The sequence below is a fragment of the Dysidea avara genome, chromosome 10 (genome assembly GCF_963678975.1).
Source record: "Dysidea avara chromosome 10, odDysAvar1.4, whole genome shotgun sequence".
NCBI lineage: Eukaryota > Metazoa > Porifera > Demospongiae > Dictyoceratida > Dysideidae > Dysidea > Dysidea avara.
Genome location: NC_089281.1, coordinates 16,771,560 through 16,789,707, shown reverse-complemented (window position 1 = coordinate 16,789,707; position 18,148 = coordinate 16,771,560). Strand labels below are relative to the sequence as shown.

The window sequence follows — 18,148 nt, the reverse complement described above, 5'->3', positions numbered from 1 at the left end:
ACTACGTAAAAGACACTTGTTAGGCCCATTGGTGCTTTTATTATTAAAACTTTACAGCACAAGTGCTGAAGGTCTGTAGGACACCTGGTCCTACAGCCTGCTCAAAGACATTAGATACTAAGACATTAGCTACTTAAGGTGTGTTCATTTCTTGTCTTTACCATGGCTATATATATAAAATATACTTGCAAGGCTATATATATACACATGCTGGGGTTACTCGATCTCATTGTGTATATACAATGTTCAAGTTCATGACACGTATGCCCACTCAAAGGCGTATTTGTATATACATAAATATTATATATAAGAGATATCAATACAGCCATGATCATACCATTCTTCAGTAGTATACCCTTGTTACGTTCATGATGAAAGTAGGGCTGAAACAGATTTCCATAATTTGAAGCTATCAGGATAGATGCTAAGCAATTCCATGGTGATTTTCTTTGATACAAAGATTATACTACAATCCCAATCATTGTACAAAATATGCTGTTTGCTTCTGATATAAATTATGAGTATAGCAAGCTAGCAGGTTCAAATCATGTCACGTTTTTACAGTAAGTATTATAGCTATCCATAGGGTATCCGGAGAGATTTAGTTCAGGATATCTGGAAAGTAAAAATTGTATGCTCTGTGAAATCTACATGCATGCTGTTGAATGTATACTGAGGATTATGTTTGCATGGTCATAAGGACATGCATACAAGTTTCATAATCAGCATAGGTAACTGTAACAATTTAGTGTGATGTGTAGCTTGTTAAAAATGCAAGTGTAGTCATATCAAAAGCAAAATGGTTTGTATGTGTGGTATACACCATGAGCCTTCACTAACAAAATTATAAGTCATTTAAATTTCCAACCTTAATCAGATACTAAGATGCAAATGCTACTGTTACACCTCTGTGTGTATAGTCCAGTATAGTGGCAGATGAGGCCACAGGTTATCTACTTCCCATGTCTCATTTGAAGTGATTCAAGTGATGCCATTAATATATTCATTTACTATTTATCAAAATGGGTATCATTCTCTGTGTTATAAACAGCTACCTTTCAACAGATTTAATGCTGTGCAGCAGTTCAGGTACAAAAGAGTTTTATAACAATGATGGAAAAACTATGCAAACATATAAAACACATACTCATCAGGTTAGATATAATTATTATGTTACATGGTTAAGAAGTAATGATCAATCCACCAGGTTGTTGATGTCTTCTTCATAGATAGCAATCAGTAGCAATATTGCAAACCCAATGAAGAAGCCAGTTAAATGACAAGTTATGTATATGATGAGAGATCGCCTGTCTTTACAATTATTGAGGACCTCCAACAAAGCTGGCAGCTAGACAAACAAACAATTATTCATAATCACTTAAATTATAATTACCAAGTCCACAAGAGCCACATATAAAAATATTCCAGCAGTGATGGACAATATCCAGGGTGTGGCATCTTCTTCAGAATTACCAATAGCCACTCCAATAAACATCCCAATAATGGCAGTGATGGCAGAGAGGAAGTTGTACATCAGTGCCACATACCACTTCATCCCACTGGACAGTAGAATAGCAAAATCACCTGCAGGGGAATGGAAAAGAGTCCTTGGAATTTAATTAAGATAGACTGTTCGCCTTGTGTGCAATTTTGACTATTACTCATACAATTATTCTCTAATTGTACTCAAATGTGTGTGATTGCCTACTAATCACATAGTGACCACCTCCCACACTAGCAACTGTTGCTCAGCAACAGAAATTATAAAAATTAACAACAGCAAAAAGACCGATCACACTTAGCAACTATTGCCTAGCAACCATTGCTATGGTACAAAATGACATTTTCCCTAGCAACAGTTACCTAGCCCTTACCTAGCAACCCCACAACCATAGTTGAAAATTTATTAGCATTAACATCATTGCTGCCATTTCTTGGCTGCCACCTTTGATTTCACAACTTTTTCACCCAGGCTTTTTACAATTTTTTTACAGCTTGGCTGTTTTTGTGTGGATTTCACTTCTTTTATAAGGCCCCAAAACCAGCTTATGTCATAGTATTTGATAATATTATTGTAATACCAAGAGTTCATAATATTGTCGGCCCTACAATATTATGAACTCTTGGTTAGTAATACTATAAATATAAATCCATGCAAAAAACAACCAAGCTGTATAATGTATAAAAAAGGTGCAGCCTTCAAAAAAGCCTGGGTGAAAAAAGTTGTGAAATCAAAAGGAGCGGCCATGAAATGGCTGCAATTATGTGGATGATAATAAATTTTAATAATAGTTTTGTGCATTGATAAAATTTAACATTATTGCAGCCATTTCATGGCCGCCACCTTTGATTTCACAACTTTTTTACCCAGGCTTTTTTGAAGGCCACACCCTTTTTATATAGTTTGGGTGCTTTTGCATGGATTTCACTTCTTTTTGTAGTTTTAATGTATACCCAAAGCCAACCATAAACTGGTTATGAGGTTTGTTTTTACACAAATCATTGTTCTTCTTATCCTGTATTTATTTGCAATAGTATAACAAAATAAATTCCTTCCAAGTTGGGTAAACTATTATATCTATTGAGATTTTGCAGTTAGAGTATCTTGATTTTTCATGCAAAATGTGATAAGTTGCAGCTTTTTGCAAAACAAATCCTGTACCTTTTATGCTAGAATGCAATTTGTAGCCTGTTGTCACAAGTTTTATTAGCATAGCACTTATTATGATGATTATGATGATGACGATTGGCACAAGTAGGTCTTAATAGCAGTGTACTATCCCATCGATCTGTACCAAAATGGCTCTAATATCAGCTTTGATTCAATGGAATACTAGAGATATTGTATTACAGAGTTTATTTGATTACTTTTGTAATGCTCTAATAGAGCACACATTTTTTAGGATTTCTAATAGAAGTTTCTAGAGGTGTACTGATATGGATTTTTGGCATGTACCGATATCCGATATTGATGCCACCAAAAGAAGCTGATAACCGATAGTCGATCTGATATTTACATTACAAACAAAAGTCATAGATAATCTATGGAAAAGTGTACATTATACCTACTCTACAACTCTATGCCTATGGTGGTAGTGGCTTGGGTTTCTATTGTGCAACCCAGACAATTAGGCACCCACAAACATTATATATACAAGTATAAGAAAAAATTTAGAATTTTAAGTTAGATTAGGGACAGTGTATAATGCTGCAATAAAAAGTACTGAAACAAGCTGGATCAGAGTAGTACGTAATGTCCAAATACTGTAAAACAATAAGAAGTGAATATCCCTACTGTGCATTGAGTGTAGCACAGTAGGGATACTCACTTCTTTTTTATCTTTTTACATGAATACATGTTACAATTCTTTGGATATTCATCAGATTCATAAAATACTTGGTATGTAAATATGCTCTTCATAGATTGTAGCAATTGAGTTACACATTTGCATTTTATATCAATTTTTGCAAAGTATGTAAACATAAATCGAAGCCCCGTTGCCCCCTACGGCTTAAGAAAAAAAATGAAGAAATTTTGAACGTCCATATCTCACAAATGGTTGGTGCAAATTTAATCAAATTTGCTGCCTACTTGGCAGACACAGCTATAATGCAAAATCGATGTGCTATGGAGAAGGGGCCACATGGAGCTATGCACGAATAAAAATGGTGTTTTCTTTTTTTCTGTCAATATACTCATGGTGTGGTGTGCCGGCTTTCTTGGCTGCTGTGTCTTGATGCTTGATATGTATTTGTCATTTTTTCAGTTTATTATTACAGAACTTGTATAATTTCATATTCCTTATACCACATTCACTCACCAAATTCATGTGGTAGCTCATGGAACAGAACTGCCAGTGATGTACTAACACCTACTCCAAGACTGGATGTAAAAGATGCTCCAATAGCAACTCCATCAGCAAAGTTGTGGATACCATCTCCTAAGATAACCATCCATGCTACAGAGGTAATGCCATGACAGAATCCCTGGTGTCGGTTGAAGTAAGCTGGGTGGCCATCCATATCAAGATTTAGGCATTCGTCATGACTGCTGGTTGAACTGGTATCCGCTTTGTGAAGGGTACCCCTTTTGGTTGAATCATTTAATTCAATGGCTTTTCCACTATCATCCATTTGTTTTGGTTTCTCCTGTAAATATGAGAATTTGCACACAATTTGGAAATAGAAAACAAATCTAATGTCAAATGTATGGCATTAAAGACAAGTATTCAGATCCGCTGACCTGCCTGCTAGCCTGATCACACTTGCAAAGCAAGCAGTAAAACTCAGCAGTATGCAAATCACAATGTCTAGCTTTACTGCACATGTGCTCTTATAGATAACACCTTACCATTCTCTTCTTTACTATGCCCATCACAAACTCAAACATGTAGAAGATGAAGATCCCAGCCAACACACAACATCCTCTCCAAATAACTGTCCTGTCATGGTTGTGTTCTCCTTTACTACTATGATCATGTCCATCCCCTGCTTCTTCGTCTTCATAAGTACCAAATGCCTACACATAACATGTATTTGCAATTATTTATGTCACAGACACAATTATAAATTACAAGTACTAGAGAGAATCGCAATGACATACAGGTCATATGAGCATTCAAATAACAAACACTGTCAAATCAAATCTTTCAGGTGGGGGCTATACTAAATATGTAATAATATAGACATGGGATATAATTATAAATCATTACATGTGGAATGAGGTGAAGAACAGCATCACTGACTAAGGTGGATACTCCAATGGCTACAAGTATTGACAAGAGATACTTGGAGGCTTGACTTTTGTAAGAGAAAATGATAGTGATTACTCCCAGCAGAGATGTTGCACTGATTATGACTGTTGACAGAAATCCGTAGCCATATGCTATGTAATATAAATAATATGTTAATTCAGTTATTTACCAATTAACCTTCAGAGTCAGAAATATCACTGTGTGTGTCTTCACTGACAGTGTTGCTGCTGTCATTCCCAGCAAGACAAGCCTCAGTGGTTAGCCCGATCTCCAGTATCAGATTATGACACACCTCATATATGGTTGAACAATTAGTAGCATTATCATGATCATCAAAGTCATTATCATGATCATAATCATGATCATCACTAGAGTCATTGAGATGTTGTTTCATGTAACAAGTGAGCCTCGTCAAGCCCAACTTCTCAACGACATGATTGAACTCTTCCATCAGCTGCAATTCTGTGGGACACTATAAAAAAACAGTGAAATGAATGAACGAATCATAACTCATGACTACAATAGTCTACAAAAATGTGACCTGGCTCAGCGCATGTGTTCATCATGAACACATGAATCCATCAAGCTATAGTAAATCTTGTGTACGTACGTACAAAGAGTAAATATAATGGAGTCAGGATTGCCAGTCGGTAAACTTGCTTCTACTACATCATAAACCAAAAGCATGACATGCCTACTTTTACTCCTTATGAGCAAGTAAATAAGGCGGTAATACACTCTGAGTCATGTTTTGCTGTATGCTGATACATAGTTCTGTGCTATCTTTTCAGCTTGTAAAATAGAAAGAAGAGAGAAGAAATTATAACTGAAGTTTGAGGGCTTGTAGCTTAGAAATGACCAGGGCTATTATTTTCTAATTTTGTGTGTAGGCCAGGGGCATGTCATATTTGCATAATGTCATTCAGTCATAAAGAAGGGGTAGGGGTAAAAGGTGAATCTCAATACCAAGCTTGTGCTGAACAGTAACAGAGCCTATTATCAGTTATTCACACAAAAAAACTAGGTTCACACATACAAGGTAAGTCACATATAGCTATGGAATACAGGACGAGCCTTTGTGGGAGGGAGCATGCAATAAAAATAATGTTTGTGGTATCTGGATAGTGCAATAGACCATAGGTATCCAGGTAGAGATGTGCTTTGTAACAGCAGGTCTCTGTTTGTTTTTTCCATGCTGAAAATCGTATCAGAACACATAAGCTAATTGTCAACATCTTTTCAGTATAATACGTGTAGCTACATCTATAGTTTATTGACATTTTCATACACAGTGAATGCAATATTGGTGTTGGTTCTTTAAGGTACAGATAAAGTGGATATTGTTACAACTATTAGCTGTTATGCTAGCTAGTACCAGTCATAACTATAGCCATGACCACTTCATTATAGTATCATGATGCAATATCATATCGAACAATTTATTGATGGTGATATGTGATACACAAAATGCACTGTATCGCAGAGCACTAGTGTGGGGCAATCTTTTTGAACATTAATCCCTATGGAGGTTAGGAGGGTCAGTTTAGAAAATGAAATGCTTGGAGTGAAACAGAATGAACTCATTATGAGTTTCACCCCAGATTTTTTATGGTTGCACCTTATACTTATGTAACAAGGAAAGTGAAAGCGTGTATCTTACATTACAATTACTGTAAAAGCCACATTCAAGTAAACGATCTTTGATACTTGGCTTCAAACATATTCCCTGGCTTTAAATTGACTAATATTGTTAGTTCTTGTTCTTTTTCTGCTATGTACTTCTATTCCTTTCTATAAATTAAATTTAGAGCCATCTGAGGGATGAAGATGCTACAACTATGAGAAACTACCACTGCTCTAAGTTTATTCTGTTGCTTGCAACTTTATTTCTCATTTCCAATGGTTTCAGGCCCTGGCTACCTTTTATTTATGAAGCAACACACTGCATAAAGGTTCTCTATTCTTACTGTAACAACAATAAGTATTTCACCATGATTTAAAATTTGATTTAACATCAGGCGTCGTTCTAAAATTAATACCCAGTCTACAATAAAGCCATATTGGTTTAGCCATGTACAAATGACAGAAAAGATTAATATATTTCTTACATTCATCAAAACATCACGATCATGATCATGGTGATCATTCTCATCATGATCATCCTTATGATCAACATCCTGATCATTCTCATCATCATCATGGTTCTCATCATCATCATCATCATCCTCGTGATCTTCTGTTTGTCTTACAACTCTGTAATGGTCATCAGGTAACTGTTGTAGTTGGGTCAAAGTCAGTTTGCCACTCTCATCGGCCAGTCTATAAAATAGTTGTTCTACTACATCACCAACACAGGACACATCATCAACCACTTCAGTGTCACAGATTGATTCTCCTCTTGACAACCTATCCACAATGGCTGAGCAGACTTGTCCAACTGACGAAGAAGGGAAACATTTTTGTGCCGATAATCCTTGATCTTGTAAAATGTCAGAGGTGGTAAAACAATTTTCACTCTGCAATGAAACAACAATTGTACTCTATGGCTATACAGTGGATAACACACTTGTGTGAAAAAACAACACTTAGTGGTTAACATTTAAAAAGAAATGCAGTTACATACAAGTTACTTAGTCATTGTAATACGTTACATACTACTCTTCATTTTTGTATAATGTAATAATTTACAGATCCAAATGAATATAGTGGAACCTGTGTACAACAATCACCTTTGGGCCTGCCCTTTGTATATAGGTGGATGTTATAGAACAAAACCTTAGGACATGACCTAAAGGGTACGTAATGCAAGAGGCTCCTGCCAATCCCAATTACATAGATAGGGTAAGGTGAGCTTGTTATGAATGATAGATCATATAGCAGGTCCAGACAGGTAAGAAATGAAATGATAAAGTGATAATTGAAGTGGTGGTGCCAATTGTCAATCAAGTAGCCAGATTGTTGGCTGAACAAACCACAGATGGTATATGAGAATTGAAATTATCATACACTACGATAGTAGTGTATAGTAGGGACCACAAAGGAGTAGGCGTGGCCCACGAAATAACATCACCAAAAAAAACAGCCTCAATTTTCCCAGACGATGATGAGGCAGTATTGGTTAGGTAAAACTAAGCCCAAACAAGCTTTCAGATTGTCCCGAAATGCCTTCAACAAGTTGCTACAGAATTTTAAAAATAATTTATTTAACTGAATTTTCTACTGACTGACTGACTGATGCCTTCAGACAAGTGTAACTCGATAACGGCTAAGGCTACGGGCTTGATTTTTTACACTGTTCGACGTTGCTTCGGCCTGACAGGTGCCTTTGGCATACTGCAGTACGTACAATGCATTCTTTACGTACTTACCAGTGTCCTTCTTTGTGTCCCATTCATCTTTGCTGACAGCAAAAAGTGTCAACTTGGCAATAGCACGTGATGGCTTCCCTTAATAACGGAAATTGTCCGTATTTTTAATAGTGGCTGTTTTGATTGCAGAGGGGCTTTTCGAACAGTTCTTGATTCAAAATGCTGTGTAACACGTTGAACATAGCTGACAACGAAGCGTAATGGATACTTCACTTTTCAGATGATAATTGATATAGCTGGGGCACGCGGTGTAATTTCAGATGCAGTATGTGTGGGTTCACCAGTCATAATAATAATATCTACTGTGATTTAATATCGTGCACTACCCCAGCTTGTTTCAGTACTTTTTATCGATGTGCTATGGTCCCTACTCTAGTTGAAAATTCCAAATTTTTCTGTGTATGTATATAGATATGCAGTAGTTCATAGGTAAATTCTTGGCAGGCTGTTGCTATACAGGTGACTGCTTAACAACATATACATTTGAAAATATTTGGGACCTTGTGACCACCTCTGAGATCTCGTTGAAATTGTATTTCTAGGTATAAGGGGCTAAGCAAATGTGAAAAGGATTGATATACTAGTCAGGTACTCTAACAGAGCAGTCATTTTATCAAAACAGTTCCTGCAGCTGCAGATTGCCTAACCAGTTCTGTTTAAACAACTTTTGGATAGATGAGTTTAAGTTTCAAATTATTCTATTCTGGTAAACTTTGATACATCCTGAAAACCAAAATAGCTATAACTTCTAGGGGTTGTGCCCAGGCCCCTTACTTAAAGACATGATTCCAGTCCCCTCACATAAACAACTTCCATCACTATATATTGTGCAACATTTATCCTAATCATTTCACCGTTGAAGTTTCAGCAAGGAGTCAGGATGGCATTCACATACATACAGCTCACAATTCAAAATTTCAGCGAAAACTGCTGCATGCCGTATTGGGGGATGGGAAACATACCCCCAGAATCGGCCCAGACCTTCCCTAGAAGGCTTATACTTCATAATTTCTGTGCAGTGCAGTGACTTACTGTGTATGTCCCCTTGCCAAGATCTGTCCCTGTTGTAGAAAGCCATAAACATCAATTTCAAATTTATAGTTGTGTACTGATGTTACTGCACAAATCAAAATCAAATTACAGCGTTTTAAACATCAAAATGATGTGGCCATTCTGCTTTGTTTTCATCTATGTTCCACCTGTTTTACAGCAAAACAATTGAAGAACAGTATGAAAAGAGCCCCTGCATCAATCCACTGATTATGGAAATTACGAACAATTCTCGTGATAGCCAGGAATGAAGTTGTCATGCGATACTGCAAATCAACACCTATACAGTAGTGGGGAACACAAAAGAGGACAAAGGTAAGTCCACAATGCATATGTACTGTAGTTGACGAAAAGGCACTTGGGCTGAAGCAATGAAGAAATCAAGCCAATGGCATTACGCATAGTTGAGTTGGCTGAAGATCAGATAGTCAGTCAGTAGAAAATTAATTTAATAGAAACATTTTGAAAAACTTGTTGGAAGGGTTTGAGGCCATTCTGAAGACATTTTGGTGGGCTTGATTATACCTAACCAATTCTGAAAAGCTGGCGTGAGGAAAAGGTGAGGCTACTGATATTTTTGGGCATGCTGGAAAGCCTAAATCTTCATGGTCCCTGAAATACAGTACTGTATGTTAAAATGATTATATACACTATCTTTCAAGGCAAAATTGTTTCTATGTGTTGAACCAGTGCTACAATCTATGAGCAATCCTGATGAGTGTTCAAACCATGTTGCTATGTCTCACTGCCTAAAGTTGGTCAGTATTAGGACATCATGCAAGTTTTCATCATTACTTAATCATCTCAATGTTTAATGATTTTATGGAAGTAGCCTGCTCACATAGAGGAAGGTAGGTTAGATGGGCTGAAGAACCTCCTTTACATCAGGGGAGAATCCTTTCACTTATCAAAATAGTGAGATAGTACTAACTAGTATAGCTAAAACATCAAGTACATGTAAGATTGTAATGAATAATGAGCTGCCCGCCCACACTGCTTTAGATTCACTTTCCTGATCTGCATGATACATATAAATGGCCCAGTGATGATGTTTAGCAAATTTGATTGTCTAATGTAATACCTACTGGCCACACTATTCATGTAGTTATATTGAAAGAAATTTTAGCTATGTATGATCTTAAACAAGGAGGCATCACTAATGAATAGGCAGTGAACACATGCACAAAAGAAAGTAAAGTCATTGGTTACCCACCCAGCAAAACACTAGGCCAGTGGCAAATCTTACTGATATAGGGTCATTCAACAAAAAAAAAATCTGGACCCCTTTCGATTTCCATGAAATTTGGCATAAACATGGACCCCATCAAGAAACTTTCTCATGCGAAAATTTGGCTCATTTCATTGGTCTCCCTTTAAGTTATGACCACTCAAAGTTTCTGTTGAAAAATTTATTTTACTTACATGTCTTCAATAAAATGGCCATACCTTTGCGTGTGATTCGTAGCCACTTCTGGTTTAGATTTTTGAAATGCTTATTAAATTCATTCTTGGTGATATATAACATTTTATAATTGCTCAAAGGAAAAGGTCAAACCACAAAAGTGTAGCCTTTTCCTTTGATCTTAATTTTCAAAAATATATATTCTTTAATTAATTTTATTTTTGGTTTACATGTTGCTCTATACCCATCATTCACCACTGTGAGTTTAAAGTTGGGACCAATAGTAGATCATGAGTTATAAGTGTTAATGTGTAGCCTTGTAATCACTGCTGTTTGTATGGTTCAAGTATGCAAAGATGCAATACTAATTGCTAGTAACTTTATATAATACTATGTCACAATCATTTTATTCATTGTTAGTCTGTAAGTAAGTTTATGTTTTGTAAGAAAACCCAATAAAAGCTTATACTTAAATACATATACTCAAGTAATTTACCTTTTTTATCAAGCTTGTATATATTGTTTCTGGTTATGACGCCAAGCCTATTATATAGTAGTGAAATATTGAACTTGATGACATTTTCATTAGCTACAATAACTTCCACTGCTACTGTTAGCATTTAATGCTGATTGTTGATATGCAAGTACGTATTTTGATAGCTATAGTGGAAACTGTCTAAGCCAGTCAGGGCCAAATTTTTTTGCCGGGTGGCTATTTATACAGTTCAATGTGTATATATGTGTCTTACTAGAACAATTTAAAGTTGGCCCTTAATATAAGGTGGTCTTTCGTTACAGGTGGCCGCTAAGACAAGTTCCACTGTAATTTGGAACGCTTACAAATAAAACATGATGTTATGTAGTTGCATTCTTTGTTGTTAACACAAGCAAGAAATATTGTAGAGCTTTTCTAACAAGTAGTAATAAATGACTGATGCAGTAGAATGGCTCTAAAGTTTCAACTTACACCTTTGAAGATTCAATTGTGTACTGATATCAATGCATCAGATGATTTAACTTTGAAGTTAATTGCCTTGACGCTTTCTTTAATCAATTATTGATGTATTTCACTTAACCCTTAAACGCGCACGCGAATTTACAAAATATTGCACTGAAATCACAAGGGCCATTTAAGTGGCCCTCCATATTTGGCACAGAGGTGCGCGCACTAGGATTACGTGATCGTGAAACGGTTTAGTGCAACGGAAAGCCACATTTCTGGGCTTTAATTTGAGCTCAAGGACTTTGTGCTGTGATTAAAGATAAGCGAGATATGGATGAAAATACTGTTGTTGATCAACTTTTCTATAGCGACACCGACGATGACTGGAACAACTCGGACGAAGAGGACTCTTTTGTCCATGGAGAAGACTCTTTTGTCCTTGATAGGCTTACCAGGGAACAAGATGGTAAAATGGCGGACAGATGAATCGGTCCTATCACTTTGCCTGCCATTATAGATGATTATGGCAATGTGGAAGAAAATGATCGTGAGGAAGAGTTCAGCAACGACGAAGAAGACATCGAGGAAGAAACAAACGATGATTATGAAGGTATAATGGTTTTCACATGTTTTATAACTTGAGTCCTGCTTCTTCTAATAGCTGATGTGAGATATTGTGAAGGTCATGATGAGTCAAGCCATCCTGGACCATCTGGGCTACATAGTGGAGTGAGTGACGGTGGGATGGGTAGCCTGGAAACTGACTACCCCTGTAGTGGTTCTCCTGTGGCTTACCATGGCTCTCCTGTTAGTTCTTCCCTGCGCTCTCGTTCTTCTTCTCCACGTACCCCATTTTCACCTAGTGATAGAGGCAGGGACTACTCACCATCTCCATCTGATCCTTTGTCTGGTAGAAATAGAGGGAGGGGTAGAGGTAGAGGGAGGGGCATGGGAACTGTGTCTCCAATGGATCTTGTGCCTAGTCGAGGTAGGAGGAAAGGTACTGGTAGGGGTAGAGGTACCGGTAGGGGTAGGGATGTGGCTATCGATAATGCTTATACTCTAGAGTGCTGTTTCACACCTGTGAATGATCGTAGGACCATCAAAAGCTTTAGGGAGCAACTGGCTACTAAACTTTTATGTCAACATAGCTCACGCCAGCATGGAGGATGTCAATCACAGGCTCTTCCACCTCAATCGCCTGCGAGGCTTGAAGAACGCCATTTCATAGAGAACCTTGGGACTGACGGTGACTGTGCAGTGTGTTCTGACCGGAAGACACATAGAAAACGTACTAAGTATGGCTGCGTAAATTGTGGAATGGTTCATTTGTGCCTTGAAAATTGTTTTAAGATACACCACACCAAGGAAAACTATAAATAAATAAGGGGTGTATGCTATTTACTGTGTCTTAGACTTTTTACAGGTTCAGCCGATGTATATAGTTTAGATGTGTTGACAGTATTATCTGTTTAGTTACGTACAGAGCTGTTTGTAATTCAGGTTTTTCCACGATTGTGGTTCTTTCTCTGAAATCACTTGGATCGGTGGTTTCTAAATGAGGCAAACCCTTTACTGAGTAAAGATCCCAGCTCTTTAGTGTATATATTTCATGTACATTTTATGTTTGAAAAGTTTTTCAAATTCTAATGCTAATAATAATACTTTATGTTTGATGAACAGTGCATGATAAAATGAATTGCTGCTGGTATTAGATTGACCAGTCACCAGAATACGTCTTGGGAGCACGTTGAAATGCCACAGTGATTGTGTTGGAGTTCTTTGTTACATGTCTACGGGGTAAAAATAATTATGAGAATACGACAATTTTTTTTCAATTCACAACTGCCTGAGAGTTGTAGCTATGTCAATGGAATTTCACCACCTTGTATCAAGGGTACCACCCTTTCTAAACACCAAGTGTTGAGGCGAATGGACAGAGGAGCTGCCTACCATGATTATTTCCAAATGATGCGCGTATTGCTGTGGATAAAAGGAGAAGTATTATTGATAAAAACATAATAATAATATTCCAGGTTATCCACCGTCTGTGTACCAAGTTACAAGCTGATACATCAAGGATTTTCACAGATACAGTCTTGTAAAGACGTGCGGTTACTTTGCACAATTGTGTGAATATCACAAGTTTTTTCTAAAATTCATAAATACCTGAGAGTTGCAGCTATGTCAATGGAATTTCACCACCTTGTATCAAAGGTACAACTCTTTCTCGACACCAAGTATTGAGGCGAATCGCCAACGGAGCCACCTACCATGACGATTATTTCCAAGTTATGCGCATATTACTTTGGATAAATAGAGAAGCATTAATGATAAACAATTGATAGTCACGATGGGTAAACCCCAGGGTATCCACCATCTGTGTACCAAGTTTCAAGCTGATACATTGAGGATTTTCAGAGATACAGCCTTGTAAAGACACGCGATTATTTTCGCGAAAGCAAGCATAAACTTTCGTGCGTTTTCGGTGTAATAAATAATAGGGCCATTATAATGGCCTTTGCGCGTTTAAGGGTTAAAGCTATAGATATGTATCAGTGTGCAATTGCTGTAGTGAACCTTTGTACAATGTTACACAATTTCTATGGAACATTTCTATGATTCTACAATTCTCAATTATAGAATCAAATTATGAGCTACATTGCTATATCTATGTAGTTTTATCATGATACAGTTGATGTATGGAGTTAATAGCTAGTTACCTTAGGGCCAAAATTTCTGGGTCTTAATGTGCAGGTAGCTGCTTAATACAGTTGCATACGTGTATAGGCAATTGTAATTTAAAATTGGCCCTTATGGAGTGGTGGACTTTCTATACAGGTGGCCACTAAGGCAGGTCATGGGTTCCATTCTATTCCATCAAATTTTTGACACGTAAGACAATGCATAGTGGTTTTAGAAGTGTACATTTTATAGGTACAAACATATAAAGATGGCCTTTAAGTGGTCAGTAGTAGGCATGCCCTTTCAAAGTATGATTCAAAGTGATATACAGTAGAACATATCTTAGTGGCCATCTTAAAGGCCACCTATTTATAAGGGCCAACTTTAAATAGGACATTTTCTACTCTAATGCAACTGTATGAAGCAATCACCTAGGTATTAAGACCAAGAAGTTTTGGATATCACTAAGACATGGCATTTCGATTCAACAATTCCACATTACGTGTACATACATATGAATAACTGTGTTGTTTGCATCCTGCAGTTACTATAACTTATTACAGCTGTATACACACATATAAGATTGGAAACTATCATCATAATCTGTGGAAGCGTATTATTATTATACAGTAAGATTGAAAGAATAGATTGGAGTATCATTAGTTGTACAGTAAATCCCCTATAAATATAGCTACCTCTATAATAGGACCACCTTGTTATAGTGGCCACCTCTATTATATAGGGCACTGAACATACAGCAAAATATAACCAGTGATTCCTTTATTAGGCAGCCTTATTATTGCACCAACTTTCTTAGCTTTAAAAATGGTTTTGTTAGTATGATTTCACTGTAGTGATCCTTTGTCAATACAAACCCCAACTATTTCAATGCATAAAATGATTTGTGACATACTAATATAAGGTTGCTTGCAATTAGTATTGGAAATTGCTATATACACATAATTATTTATACCATACAAACAGCAGTGATTACAAGGCTACACATTAACACTTATAACTCATGATCTACTATTGGTCCCAACTTTAAACTCACAGTGGTGAATGATGGGTATTAGAGCAACATGTAAAATAAAAATAAAATTAATTAAAGAATAAATATTTTTGAAAATTAAGATCAAAGGAAAAGGCTAGTGGTTTGACCTTTTCCTTTGAGTAATTATAACACCTTATATATCACCTGAAAGAGAATTTCAAAAATCTAAACCAGAAGTGACTACGTCAATCACACACAAAGTTAAGGCCATTTTATTAAAGACATGTAAGCAAAATAAATTTTTCAACAGAAACTTTGAATGGTCATAACTTAAATAAAAGGGAGACCAATGAAATGAGCCAAATTTTCGCGTGAGAAAGTTTCTTGATAGGGTCCATGTTTGTGCCAAATTTCATGAAAATCAAAAGGGGTCCAGATTTTTTTTTGTTGATTTGTTATGGAATGACCCTATAGGAAACTATAAGGTGGTGATAGCTATGCATCCAAAAGGTGCACCGTCTAACCCAACAATGTCCACAATGTCATCACAATAGTGCCAATTAAAACATGATACTCTTGCTGCAAACTATACTGTGTCTCAGGGTGCTGATAGCTGGGTAGCGTGAACAGTGGAATGGAACAGTAGAATGTAATTTTTTCATGTTAACTACAAGCAGGATGAAGATTATGAATTTAGTTACTAAATGATTAGCTAACTGATTACAGAATATTATATGCATTGTCAAAAGTATACGAACGTACCTTGTAAAGTTCAAAGATCTTCATGCATTATTTATTTTAACTTTTTATTGTTGATTTGGGAACAAATGTCAAGTCAGAAGTCCTCTTGGCCCAACATTAGCATCAGATCAGCTATTGTGTGCATAACTGACTTTATAATACAATGGTAAACTAGATCATAAGTCAAGGACTTTTAAAATTCAATTCCACCATTCCACTCCTAATACACACTCTGGTAGGTGTGCTGCCAACTACTCCCAAAGGTTGAACTGTCTGACACACCCAGAACTTTGTAACTTTAACAATGCCCACAATGACTGATAGCCACTACAATAAACAGGTCGGTAATGACATGATGGACCCAAAACATAACCTGCACCACTATATGCTACAGCAATGCCAACTACTGACCTCCATTACTTTCCAACTTGTACTACGTATACTAAAGTAAAGCTGGTAAAGAAAAATAAACCAAAGTTGAACCCAACTCTAGCTGAAGTTTATTGGACAAGTAAAATGATATATATCTTTCACTCTCCGTAGTTCAGGGTTGAAATACCCATCCTGTTGAAGGTGAGCCATGCAACAGCCCTAGCTCTCACCATAAACTTACCTTCATGTACTACATAGTTATTTGACAGACACAGTAGATAATCAACTGCAGGTAACAGGGATGCTATTAGATAATTATTTATTAAATCAAATGGTCAAGTTCCGGTCAGTTGGGCTGAGGATGGGCGTCACTATTCAGTGGACTGGACTACTGGACTGGAACACTGGACTGGACTACTGGATTGACATATTTTTGGTTTTTGCACATTCTATGGTTGGATTTATGGGGTCTTGCTAGTAAACACCCTTTGGGCACCTGCAGCCCACTTCTAAACACTGAAGACAAACAATGGAATATGCGAAAACTGTCTCTTAATAATTTCGCTACTGTTCATTATGCTACTATACAGCACTTATTCCTTACCTGGTGTCCGTGTGTAGTAATGCTGCAGGCAGTGCAGGGAATTCCGCCTGTGAATGTGACAGCAATAGTTAACCAGCAATCAACTAGCCAGTAGGCAATATCCTTCAAGATATATCCTTAGAGCAAGCTTGAGGAACAAGCTAGTCTCATTAGTCTTGCTCTCACTAGTCTTGCTCTCACTAGTCTTGCTCTCACTAGTCTTGCTCTCACTAGTCTTGCTCTCACTAGTCTTGCTGTTTCAGTGTAGGGGCTTATCAAATAAAGATTATAAGCGCCCATGCTGAAAAATCTCTAATTGGTAAGCCCCTGCACTGACTAGAGAGGTCTGGCCATGCTGGTGAGACTAGCTTGCTCCTCAAGGATATCTCGAAAGATTGTCTACTGGCTAGTTGATCGTTGGTTAACTATTGCTGTCATATTCAGTTCCCTGCACTGCCTGCAGCATTACTACACACCAGGTAAGGAATAAGTGTTGTATAGTGGCATAATGAACAGTAGCGAAATTATTAAGAGACAGTTTTTGCATATTCCACTGTTTGTCTTCAGTGTTTAGCAGGTACCCAAAGGGTTCTTACTAGCAAGACTCAATAAAACCAACCTCAGAATGTGTAAAAACCAAAAATATGTCAGTCCAGTAGTCCAGTCCAGTGTTCCAGTCCAGTAGTCCAGTCCACTGAATAGTAACCCCCGCTGAGGATTGAGGGTCAAAGTTAGCATGATTATGATTAGATACGGGTATATATAAATAATTTATTTTTATACAAATAATTTATTTTTATACGGTATGTAAAAATAAATTAGAACCCCAGTTGGGCTAAAATAATAAATTAGATTTTTTGTATAATGTTTTAATGAATTGATCGGGTATACTCATAATCATGCTAACCTTGACCCTCAATCCTCAGCCCAACCAACCGGGGAACCCCCCCCCCCCCGGCAGGGAACTTGACTATTATTATTATTATCAATTTACCAAAAAGGAAGGCATACACAAAAGGCAAAGCCTGTACAAGGTGTCTGCCTACAAAAAACAAACATACATATACATATACCTACAGTACACTACAAACTAAACAGTACACAACAAAACACAAAACAGTGATTAAGAAGTTATTTGACACATAAGTAATTATAAAGGTGATGCCGGAAAGACTTTCGATTACTGTCTTCAAGGATATGTAATGGCACAGTGTTCCAGAAGAAAGTTGTGTTGACAAAAAAAGAATATCTCCTGA

At 36.9% G+C, this 18,148-nt stretch overlaps 2 protein-coding genes across 2 annotated transcripts in view; one reads left to right on the top strand and one right to left on the bottom strand.

Annotated features, from left to right (window-relative positions):
* Nucleotides 1-1,164: 1,164 nt before the first annotated feature.
* The window catches only part of LOC136268988 (metal cation symporter ZIP14-like), an 18,482-nt gene continuing 1,498 nt past the window's right edge, over nt 1,165-18,148 (bottom strand). The window contains exons 3-9 of the mRNA XM_066064457.1: nt 6,863-7,270; nt 4,932-5,226; nt 4,713-4,885; nt 4,352-4,519; nt 3,822-4,149; nt 1,394-1,584; nt 1,165-1,348 (exon numbers count right to left, since the gene is read on the bottom strand). Of these exons, the coding sequence (XP_065920529.1) occupies nt 1,196-1,348; nt 1,394-1,584; nt 3,822-4,149; nt 4,352-4,519; nt 4,713-4,885; nt 4,932-5,226; nt 6,863-7,270 (1,716 nt within the window). The 3' untranslated portion in view covers nt 1,165-1,195. The remainder of the gene's footprint in view (nt 1,349-1,393; nt 1,585-3,821; nt 4,150-4,351; nt 4,520-4,712; nt 4,886-4,931; nt 5,227-6,862; nt 7,271-18,148) is intronic.
* LOC136236709 (uncharacterized) lies at nt 11,777-13,197 on the top strand. Its single transcript, XM_066026939.1, has 4 exons — nt 11,777-11,983; nt 12,035-12,127; nt 12,179-12,246; nt 13,021-13,197. Exons 1-4 carry the CDS (start codon nt 11,848-11,850, stop codon nt 13,048-13,050), a joined length of 327 nt encoding a protein of 108 aa, XP_065883011.1. The 5' UTR covers nt 11,777-11,847; the 3' UTR covers nt 13,051-13,197.